Genomic DNA, 12,297 nt, shown 5'->3' with positions numbered 1-12,297 from the left:
TCCCCCTTTTTTACACATTAGGCAGGCAGAGTCCCCATTTTTTACACATTAGGCAGGCAGAGTCCCCCTTTTTACACATTAAGTAAGCATAGTAAACCTTTTTTTTTACACATTACATCAACAAAATCCCCCTTTTTTACACATTAAGTAGGCAGAGTCCCCCTTTTTACACATTACAGTAGCAGAGTCCCCCTTTTTACAAATTAAGCAAGCAGAGTCCACCTTTTTTTACACATTATATCAGCAGAGTCCCCCTTTTTTTTTACACATTAGGCAGGCAGAGTACCCCTTTTTTACACATTATGGCAGTAGAGTCCCCCTTTTTTACACATTACAGTAACAGAGTCCCCCTTTTTTACACATTACAGTAGCAGAGTCCCCCTTTTAACACATTAAGCAGAGTCTCCCTTTTTTACTCATTACAGTAACAGAGTCCCCCTTTTTTTTACACATTACCTTAGCAGAGTCCCCCTTTTTACACATTAAGCAGAGTCCCCCTTTTTTTACACATTACAGTAACAGAATCCCCCTTTTTACACATTACAGTAGCAGTGCCCCTTTTTACACATTAAGCAGAGTCCCCCTTTTTTTACACATTACAATAACAGAGTCCCCCTTTTTTGCACATTACAATAACAGAGTCCCCCTTTTTTACACATTACAGTAACAGAGTCCCCCATTTTACACATTAAGCAGGCAGAGATAGAGTGTGTGTGTGTGTGTGTGTTTCTACTCGCCTGAGGGGAGGCCGCGATCCAGCATCCACAGAACGCTCCTAGTGTCCAGCAGCTGCAGCCACGCAACGGAGTCCTGTACAGCGGCAGCAGAAGACAGCTGGCACAAGCAGGGCTCAGGGACGTAGTGGGGGGAGTGGCAACACTCCGCAGCCCTTACCAGCGGTAGCAGGAGACAGCCACCAGCGGGACTCTGCCACGGAGTGGGGGGGGGGGGGGTGGCGGCTGTGGCACACCTCCCAGTCCCTTGCAGACACAGCGGGACTTCCGGAGGTGGGACACAAGCGGCGGCGGCCATGCGGGGGGGGGGGGTTGCGGGGTGCTGCCGATGGTGCGCCATCTGTGCATTTGCGCTGTGGGCAAGGCACCATCGGCACACACCTAGTTACGGCCCTGAGAGATTGAATAGAGTAAGTAGGATTATAACTGTATTCTCATCTAGAAATGAAATACATACTGTATCCCGGTTGTCGGGATTCCGGCAGTCACATGACCAACTGTGGCATCCCATCATTAAAGATCCCGACATTGGAGGGGGTAAGTACCCCCCACCCCACCCCCTAACTCTAACCCTGTCAGCTGACGGTGATCCGGCGCCGATGTTCTGAGTGGTGTCGGGATTCTGGCATCACTCCCATGGCCACCAGAATCCCAACAGCCGGGATACAAAACGCATCCCCTTGAAATGTTTCCCTGTGTTTTAGGCCTATAATACTGTATATTCTTTGTGCTTTACCTTCTCTCTCCCTCTCCTAGTGATCTCTTACAGGAGCTGTCCAATATTTCTCATTTATAGTACCAGAATGGAGTATATTTTCTTCTTATAATGATTTACAGTAGTTTTGTGACCAATAAATAGTCATTTGTAGAGTAAGCAAGCTTCTGCTTGTTTAATCGATCTTCAGCGTCTATGTAAATAGATGGCACATTAAACTGAAAAATTCCTTCAAACGCTGCGAGTTTTGGTTGTGATCTCCTGAATTTCCCTAGCGGATGATTTAGTGCAGTATGCAGTGTTCGCTTTGCGCAGTATGTTATAGTCCACTCATATTTATCATTCTGAGAATTGCAGAATTGCTAAAAAGAAGTGTAAAAAGCTGACATATAAAACATGTCAAATGTAAAAGAAGCGCTAGAATAATCTGTTATGTTAAACAGGCTAGTATTATAAGGGGCATACCTGGCCGAGGGGGTCAATTCAGGGTTAGATGCACTTTGTGGAACTACTCCAAGTCTCAAGGCACATAAGCGGGACAATAATTAGTACAGGCGTCTCTATCAAATTGCTTGGCCTTATTAATCCATCCACTTGTGCTTCTAGGAAGGAGAGCCATAAAACTGGTTTAAAATTCAAATTCAGCTACCCTCCTAAACCAACACAGGGTCTTTACTGACCCTACAATATTTACCTCAGTTGACAACGGATAATGGAAGTTGTAATTAAAGAACAAACGCCCATCCATCCTTTAAAGGTATTTTGACATCAGAATTTATTTGGAGGTGTGACCATGAGATTAACTGTCTATTATATATATATACTGTATATGTCACGAAAGAGAAAAAACTGTGTTTGACTTACCCACTGTCAGCCTGCTGGTGATCTCCCCCTCTGAGTTACGCGCATTTACAGTCACGTTTTGTGAAGAATGCAGATGCAGAGAATTATCCTGTGCAAAACAATGTAAATGTATTGGTTAGAGAATATACCTAAATAAGTTTAAGATAATTACTATTATTTGAATGGCAGGTGCGGGTTCCGAATGATAGGTCGACAGTCAATAGGTCAACCAGAGGCGTCACTGGTGCTGGTGACACCCGGTGCAGCAATATCCGCATGCTGAGAAGGGGGCGTGCCCTATCACGAAGGGGCGCTGCCTAATTAGAAAAGGGCGTGGCTTCAAGGGCAGCCCACGATTTCATCACTCTGGGAGGCTTACCCAGCATCCCCGTAGATGCTGGCTGCCCCCGGAGACTGGCCTGTATGCAGTGTCAGCTCCTCCCCTGTGACAGGAGCCGGGTTCTGCAGGAGAATGTTACACTGAGCACCTGGCCCCTGTCACTGCGGAGTAGCCAGCATTTTAGTGTCACCCCCTCCGAGGGTGACACCTAGGTGCGGCCCACACCCCCCTTATGACGCCACTGAGATTGACCCCATATGGTAGACATACATTAGGTCCACAGGTACACAAGGCTGACATGGTCAAAAGGTCAACATATAAGAGGTCAAGAGTGCTTAAGGTCGACAGGTACAAAAGATTCACAGGTTCAAATGATCGACATGACACTGGTCAACATAATTTTGTTTTGTTTTTATCAACTTTTTCATCATTTACCATCCACGTGGACCATGATTGGGAATAGTAACCTGTGCTGAGTGCAGCGATAGCAGAGCGGGGCACCTTACCCAAAGCGTGGGGGCACAATAATTGTGGTCACATGTGATTTAATATAGAAAATGAGACCCACCTCCCTCCACCAAAAAAATAATTGTGTCGACCTTTTCTGTGTCGGCCATTTCCATGCCAAACTTTGACCGTATCGAACTATTGCATGTCGACCATATGGGGTCGACCTATTGACTGTTGACTTAATTCTGGTTGACCCTATGATCCACACCCGACAGGTGCAGATTCTCCATCTGAGTATGGCCTGTAATGTAAGTGATTAAGCGTCTGTGTACGCAACCACTTCTAGCGGCACGCCCGTGACACGCTAATAGCACTACTGTAAGATGCGTGTGAATAAACCCCTTCTTGTCACCTCCCCATCACCAGTGTCGTACTGGGGCATGCAGTGGTGGGGGCCCATGTGTAGGGGTGTTGCCAGCCGCTACAGAGGTTTAGCTAACCATTAAACAGAGCATGGTCTGGGCCCCTTGATAAAAATATATAGTAAATACCACTAGTGCATGCATGATAATGTACCAGATTAATAACAGCAATGCACTGCAGGAAAAATGCCATAGGTCTGTGCAATATGATGTAACCTATGTATAATGTATAATTCAAGTGCAGAGTATGGAGTCTGATCCCTGGAAGAGGAGGTGCCGCCCCCCATCCCCCCCCCCCTCCCGACCCTGCCCATCACTGTCGGCAATATGCATTTCTAATATATGGCACAGTCAGACTGTGCATCGAAATCAGTACTGGGACACTGCGCTCAGGTAATCAGGATGTATGCGGGGTGGGACTTAGACGCATGTAAAACATTGCAGCACTGCGTCTGACATCGGCAGTGTGGGCGACCTAGAATCAGGCTCTTTGTCTCTTACATCAGACCACAAATACATGTTCCACCCAATTACTACTCCAAATCGATGTTAATGTTATATTTCATCACCATGGAAGATTGATATTAACTGTGAATATAATTGAGGACACCATAGTGAGCTACGGGGGAAATAAGCGACTGTTCTCAACAAGACATTTATTACAATAGATTAAATGCCACAAAGGAACATACAGAATATAAATCAAACTGGATTTACTTAAAAAGTAGAGCTCTATTAACACCAATAGTCTTTAATAGTGACACTAAATCCATTGCTAGAAATGACTGTGGAGATATGTTATTCCCCAATTAGAGAAGATAAAACAGTTCTGGAAACAGCAGAGAAAAAAATTTCTAACTTTTCAAAATAATAACAAAAAAGGAGAAGTGAATAATTTCTAATTTAAAATACAAATAATTCATTAAGTTTCTTGTACTGGGGAGAACATTTTAATTGTAGTGAAAATCTGTCTTGCTAGATATCTTTTCACACCTCCTTAACGGTTATCCACTTGTTAATCCCGTTCATGATAGAATTGAGAGTGTGAACAATTTTAATAAAAGTTGAAAAAAAACATGTTACTGAAAAGAATCTGTAAACTTTAAAAGGCAAGAACAGCTACAGTGTCATTAATATATCACGGGTACTGTAGTTACTAAACTACTGTATAAATGTTTATCCTTAACCAGGAGTGTAACTAGAACTTTGTACTGTAGAGATGTGCACCGGAAATTTTTCGGGTTTTGTGTTTTGGTTTTGGGTTCGGTTCCGTGGCCGTGTTTTGGGTTCGAACGCGTTTTGGCAAAACCTCACCGAATTTTTTTTGTCGGATTCGGGTGTGTTTTGGATTCGGGTGTTTTTTCAAAAACCCCTAAAAAACAGCTTAAATCATAGAATTTGGGGGTCATTTTGATCCCAAAGTATTATTAACCTCAATAACCATAATTTCCACTAATTTTCAGTCTATTCTGAACACCTCACACCTCACAATATTATTTTTAGTCCTAAAATTTGCACCGAGGTCGCTGGATGACTAAGCTCAGCGACCCAAGTGGCCGACACAAACACCTGGCCCATCTAGGAGTGGCACTGCAGTGTCACGCAGGATGGCCCTTCCAAAAAACACTCCCCAAACAGCACATGACGCAAAGAAAAAAAGAGGCGCAATGAGGTAGCTGTGTGACTAAGCTCAGCGACCCTAGTGGCCGACACAAACACCTGGCCCATCTAGGAGTGGCACTGCAGTGTCACGCAGGATGGCCCTTCCAAAAAACACTCCCCTAACAGCACATGACGCAAAGAAAAAAAGAGGCGCAATGAGGTAGCTGTGTGAGTAAGCTAAGCGACCCTAGTGGCCGACACAAACACCTGGCCCATCTAGGAGTGGCACTGCAGTGTCACGCAGGATGGCCCTTCCAAAAAACACTCCCCAAACAGCACATGACGCAAAGAAAAATGAAAGAAAAAAGAGGTGCAAGATGGAATTGTCCTTGGGCCCTCCCACCCACCCTAATGTTGTATAAACAGGACATGCACACTTTAACCAACCCATCATTTCAGTGACAGGGGGGTATATTTACTAAGATTCGTAATTTTTGGAAAAAGGTCAAAGTTCAATCACGAATGACATCGACAGTGTAAAATTGCAACTTTTTGAATTGATTACGACTAATTTACTAAGCTGCCGTATTTTGCCTTTTCGGGTTTTCCGATGTCGATGTCATTCGTTTTTTTTTTAATGTTTTTTACGGCAGTGATTAGCAAAACACTGCCGACTTTTTCAAAATGAATCTCGGCCGGATCTGTGTGATCCGTGCTGGGGTTCATTTTTTTTTTTTTTTAAATAAACACTGTAAAACTTTTTAAAAAATTGCGTGGGGTCCCCCCTCCTAAGCATAACCAGCCTCGGGCTCTTTGAGCCGATCCTGGTTGCAGAAATATGGGGAAAAAATTGACAGGGGTTCCCCCATATTTAAGCAACCAGCATCGGGCTCTGCGCCTGGTCCTGGTTCCAAAAATACGGGGGACAAAAAGAGTAGGGGTCCCCCGTATTTTTAAAACCAGCACCGGGCTCCACTAGCTGGACAGATAATGCCACAGCCGGGGGTCACTTTTATATAGTGCCCTGCGGCCGTGGCATCAAATATCCAACTAGTCACCCCTGGCCGGGGTACCCTGGGGGAGTGGGGACCCCTTCAATCAAGGGGTCCCCCCCCCCAGCCACCCAAGGGCCAGGGGTGAAGCCCGAGGCTGTCCCCCCCATCCAATTGGCTGCGGATGGGGGGCTGATAGCCTTTTGTGAAAATGAAAAGATATTGTTTTTAGTAGCAGTACTACAAGGCCCAGCAAGCCTCCCCCGCATGCTGGTACTTGGAGAACCACAAGTACCAGCATGCGGTGGAAAAACGGGCCCGCTGGTACCTGTAGTACTACTACTAAAAAAATACCCAAAAAAAGACAAGACACACACACCTTGAAAGTAAAGTTTTATTACATACATCCACACAAACATACAAACATACTTACCTTATGTTCACACGAGGGTCGGTCCTCTTCTCCAGTAGAATCCATGGGGTACCTGTTGAATAAATTCTACTCACCAGATCCAGGGTCCCAGGCTCCTCGGAGAATCCTTTTGTAATCCACGTACTTGATTAAAAAAAAAAAACGTACACCCGAGCCACGCACTGAAAGGGGACCCATGTTTGCACATGGGCCCCCTTTCCCCGAATACCAGAAACCCACTCTGACTGATGTCTAAGTGGGTTTCTTCAGCCAATCAGGGAGCGCCACGCTGTGGCACCCTCCTGATCGGCTGTGTGCTCCTGTACTGTATGACAGGCGGCACACGGCAGTGTTACAATGTAGCGCCTATGCGCTCCATTGTAACCAATGGTGGGAACTTTCTGCCCTGCGGTTGACCGAAAGTGACCTCACCGCTGAGCAGAAAGTTCCCACCATTGGTTACAATGGAGCGCATAGGCGCTACATTGTAACACTGCCGCGTGCTGCCTGTCAGTCAGTACAGGAGCACACAGCCGATCAGGAGGGTGCTACAACGTGGCGCTCCCTGATTGGCTGAAGAAACCCACTTAGACATCAGTCAGAGTGGGTTTCTGGCATTCGGGGAAAGGGGGCCCATGTGCAAACATGGGTCCCCTTTCAGTGCGTGGCTCGGGTGTCCGTTTTTTTTTTTTAATCAAGTACGTGGATTACAAAAGGATTCTCCGAGGAGCCTGGGACCCTGGATCTGGTGAGTAGAATTTATTCAACAGGTACCCCATGGATTCTACTGGAGAAGAGGACAGACCCTCGTGTGAACATAAGGTAAGTATGTTTGTATGTTTGTGTGGATGTATGTAATAAAACTTTACTTTCAAGGTGTGTGTGTCTTGTCTTTTTTTGGGTATTTTTTTAGTAGTAGTACTACAGGTACCAGCGGGCCCGTTTTTCCGCCGCATGCTGGTACTTGTGGTTCTCCAAGTACCAGCATGTGGGGGAGGCTTGCTGGGCCTTGTAGTACTGCTACTAAAAACAATATCTTTTCATTTTCACAAAAGGCTATCAGCCCCCCATCCGCAGCCAATTGGATGGGGGGGACAGCCTCGGGCTTCACCCCTGGCCCTTGGGTGGCTGGGGGGGGGGACCCCTTGATTGAAGGGGTCCCCACTCCCCCAGGGTACCCCGGCCAGGGGTGACTAGTTGGATATTTGATGCCACGGCCGCAGGGCACTATATAAAAGTGACCCCCGGCTGTGGCATTATCTGTCCAGCTAGTGGAGCCTGGTGCTGATTTTAAAAATACGGGGGACCCCTACTCTTTTTGTTCCCCATATTTTTGGAACCAGGACCAGGCGCAGAGCCCGATGCTGGTTGCTTAAATATGGGGGAACCCCTGTCAATTTTTTCCCCATATTTCTGCAACCAGGATCGGCTCAAAGAGCCCGAGGCTGGTTATGCTTAGGAGGGGGGACCCCACGCAATTTTTTTTAAGAAAATAACCACTTTCCCACCCCTTCCCACTGATATACATGCACGGATCTCATGGATCCCTGCATGCCTATACAATCACGGATTAAAAAAGCAGGTCTGTTTTTTTTAGCACTTTTTTACGAGTTGTAATTTTTCACGGCAGTGTTTTTTTTTTTTTTTGCTTTGCACTTCTTAGTAAATTACCGAGATTCATAGTTAAACAGCCGCGTTTTGACCGATGGTGTATTCATTCGTAATTTTTTTGTTGGACTTCCAAAAAATTACGAATGCCCTCATCACTGCCGTGATTATTGCTTAGTAAATTACCGAGATGACACTTTGATGAAAAAACGGCATCTCGGTCAAAATCGGGACCTTAGTAAATATACCCCAGGGTCTGCCACACGACTGTGACTGAAATGACGGGTTGCTTTGGACCCCCACCAAAAAAGAAGCAATTAATCTCTCCTTGCACAAACTGGCTCTACAGAGGCAAGATGTCCACCTCATCATCATCCTCCGATTCATCACCGTGTACATCCCCCTCCTCACAGATTATCAATTCGTCCCCACTGGAATCCACCATCACAGCTCTCTGTGTACTTTGTGGAGGCAATTGCTGCTGGTGAATGTCTCCATGGAGGAATTGATTATAATTCATTTTAATGAACATCATCTTCTCCACATTTTCTGGAAGTAACCTCGTACGCCGATTGCTGACAAGGTGAGCGGCGGCACTAAACACTCTTTCGGAGTACACACTTGTGGGAGGGCAACTTAGGTAGAATAAAGCCAGTTTGTGCAAGGGCCTCCAAATTGCCTCTTTTTCCTGCCAGTATACGTACGGACTGTCTGGCGTGCCTACTTGGATGCGGTCACTCATATAATCCTCCACCATTCTTTCAATGGTGAGAGAATCATATGCAGTGACAGTAGACGACATGTCCGTAATCGTTGTCAGGTCCTTCAGTCCGGACTAGATGTCAGCATCAGCAGTCGCTCCAGACTGCCCTGCCTCGGAATTCTGAGCCTTTTCCTCGCACCCCCAGTTGCGGGAGAATGTGAAGGAGGAGATGTTGACAGGTCGCGTTCCGCTTGACTTGACAATTTTCTCACCAGCAGTTCTTTGAACCCCTGCAGACTTGTGTCTGCCGGAAAGAGAGATCCAAGGTAGGTTTTAAATCTAGGATCGAGCACGGTGGCCAAAATGTAGTGCTCTGATTTCAACAGATTGACCACCCGTGAATCCTTGTTAAGCGAATTAAGGGCTCCATCCACAAGTCCCACATGCCTAGCGGAATCGCTCAGTGTTAGCTCCTCCTTCAATGTCTCCAGCTTCTTCTGCAAAAGCCTGATGAGGGGAATGACCTGACTCAGGCTGGCAGTGTCTGAACTGACTTCACGTGTGGCAAGTTCAAAAGGTTGCAGAACCTTGCACAACGTTGAAATCATTCTCCACTGCGCTTGAGACAGGTGCATTCCACCTCCTATATCGTGGTCAGTTGTATAGGCTTGAATGGCCTTTTGCTGCTCCTCCAACCTCTGAAGCATATAGAGGGTTGAATTCCACCTCGTTACCACTTCTTGCTTCAGATGATGGCAGGGCAGGTTCAGGCGTTTTTGGTGTTGCTCCAGTCTTCTGTACGTGGTGCCTGTACGCCGAAAGTGTCCCGCAATTCTTCTGGCCACCGACAGCATCTCTTGCACGCCCCTCTTGTTTTTTAAATAATTCTGCACCACCAAATTCAAGGTATGTGCAAACATGGGACGTGCTGGAATTTGCCCATATTTAATGCACACACAATATTGCTAGCGTTGTCCGATGCCACAAATCCACAGGAGAGTCCAATTGGGGTAAAGCCATTCTGCGATGATCTTCCTCAGTTGCCGTAAGAGGTTTTTAGCTGTGTGCGTATTCTGGAAAGCGGTGATACAAAGCGTAGCCTGCCTAGGAAAGAGTTGGCGTTTTCGAGATGCTGCTACTGGTGCCGCCGCTGCTGTTCTTGCGGCGGGAGTCAATACATCTACCCAGTGGGCTGTCACAGTCATATAGTCCTGAGTCTGCCCTGCTCCACTTGTCCACATGTCCGTGGTTAAGTGGACACTGGGTACAACTGCATTTTTTAAGACACTGGTGAGTCTTTTTCTGAGGTCTGTGTACATTTTCGGTATCGCCTGCCTAGAGAAATGGAACCTAGATGGTAATTGGTACCGGGGACACAGTACCTCAAACAAGTCTATAGTTGGCTCTGCAGTAATGATGGATACCGGAACCACGTTTCTCACCGCCCAGGATGCCAAGGCCTCAGTTATCCGCTTTGCAGCAGGATGACTGCTGTGATATTTCATCTTCCTCGCAAAGGACTGTTGGACAGTCAATTGCTTGGTGGAAGTAGTAAAAGTGGTCTTACGACTTCCCCTCTGGGATGACCATCGACTCCCAGCAGCAACAACAGCAGCGCCAGCAGCAGTAGGCGTTACACGCAAGGATGCATCGGAGGAATCCCAGGCAGGAGAGGACTCATCAGAATTGCCAGTGACATGGCCTGCAGGACTATTGGCATTCCTGGGGAAGGAGGAAATTGACACTGAGGGAGTTGGTGGGGTGGTTTGCGTGAGCTTGGTTACAAGAGGAAGGGATTTACTGGTCAGTGGACTGCTTCCGCTGTCGCCCAAAGTTTTTGAACTTGTCACTGACTTATGATGAATGCGCTGCAGGTGACGTATAAGGGAGGATGTTCCGAGGTGGTTAACGTCCTTACCCCTACTTATTACAGCTTGACAAAGGCAACACACGGCTTGACAAATGTTGTCCGCATTTCTGTTGAAATACTTCCACACCGAAGAGCTGATTTTTTTGGTATTTTCACCAGGCATGTCAATGGCCATATTCCTCCCACGGACAACAGGTGTCTCCCCGGGTGCCTGACTTAAACAAACCACCTCACCATCAGAATCCTCCTTGTCAATTTCCTCCCCAGCGCCAGCAACACCCATATCCTCCTCATCCTGGTGTACTTCAACACTGACATCTTCAATCTGACTATCAGGAACTGGACTGCGGGTGCTCCTTCCAGCACTTGCAGGGGGTGTGCAAATGGTGGAAGGCGCATGCTCTTCACGTCCAGTGTTGGGAAGGTCAGGCATCGCAACCGACACAATTGGACTCTCCTTGTGGATTTGTGATTTCGAAGAACGCACAGTTCTTTGCTGTGCTTTTGCCAGCTTAAGTCTTTTCATTTTTCTAGCGAGAGGCTGAGTGCTTCCATCCTCATGTGAAGCTGAACCACTAGCCATGAACATAGGCCAGGGCCTCAGCCGTTCCTTGCCACTCCGTGTGGTAAATGGCATATTGGCAAGTTTACGCTTCTCCTCCGACGATTTTATTTTAGATTTTTGAGTCCTTTTTTTACTGATATTTTGTGTTTTGGATTTTACATGCTCTGTACTATGACATTGGGCATCGGCCTTGGCAGACGACGTTGATGGAATTTCATCGTCTCGGCCATGACTAGTGGCAGCAGCTTCAGCACGAGGTGGAAGTGGATCTTGATCTTTCCCTATTTTTGGAACCTCAACATTTTTGTTCTCCATATTTTAATAGGCACAACTAAAAGGCACCTCAGGTAAACAATGGAGATGGATGGATACTAGTATACTTATGGATGACGAGTGACTGACGACACAGAGGTAGCTACAGCCGTGGACTACCGTACAGTGTCTGCTAGTATAGAGATGATAATGATATAAAATATATATATATATATCACTACTGCAGGTATATATAATATAATGACGGACCTGCTGGACACTGTCAGCAGACTCCTAAACTACTAGTATGAAGAAGATAGAAAAAAACCCCCCACCACAGGTAGGTATACAATTATGGACGAGCACTGACGACACAGAGGTAGCTACAGCCGTGGACTACCGTACTGCGTCTGCTAGTATAGAGATGATAATGATATAAAATATATATATATATCACTACTGCAGGTATATATAATATAATGACGGACCTGCTGGACACTGTCAGCAGACTCCTAAACTACTAGTATGAAGAAGATAGAAAAAAAAACCCACCACAGGTAGGTATACAATTATGGACGAGCACTGACGACACAGAGGTAGCTACAGCCGTGGACTACCGTACTGCGTCTGCTAGTATAGAGATGATAATGATATAAAAAATATATATATATCACTACTGCAGGTATATATAATATAATGACGGACCTGCTGGACACTGTCAGCAGACTCCTAAACTACTAGTATGAAGAAGATTGAAAAAAAACCCCACCACAGGTAGGTATACAATTA

At 46.2% G+C, this 12,297-nt stretch overlaps 1 protein-coding gene across 1 annotated transcript in view; it reads right to left on the bottom strand.

Annotated features, from left to right (window-relative positions):
• SGCG (sarcoglycan gamma) overlaps positions 1–12,297 on the bottom strand; it is a 356,819-nt gene that overhangs the window by 121,517 nt on the left and 223,005 nt on the right. Inside the window, exon 4 of the mRNA XM_063951669.1 lies at positions 2,314–2,401. Within this exon, the coding sequence (XP_063807739.1) occupies positions 2,314–2,401 (88 nt within the window). The remainder of the gene's footprint in view (positions 1–2,313; positions 2,402–12,297) is intronic.

Source organism: Pseudophryne corroboree, chromosome 2 (genome assembly GCF_028390025.1).
Source record: "Pseudophryne corroboree isolate aPseCor3 chromosome 2, aPseCor3.hap2, whole genome shotgun sequence".
Lineage (NCBI taxonomy): Eukaryota > Metazoa > Chordata > Amphibia > Anura > Myobatrachidae > Pseudophryne > Pseudophryne corroboree.
This window is presented reverse-complemented; position numbering and strand designations above follow the sequence as displayed.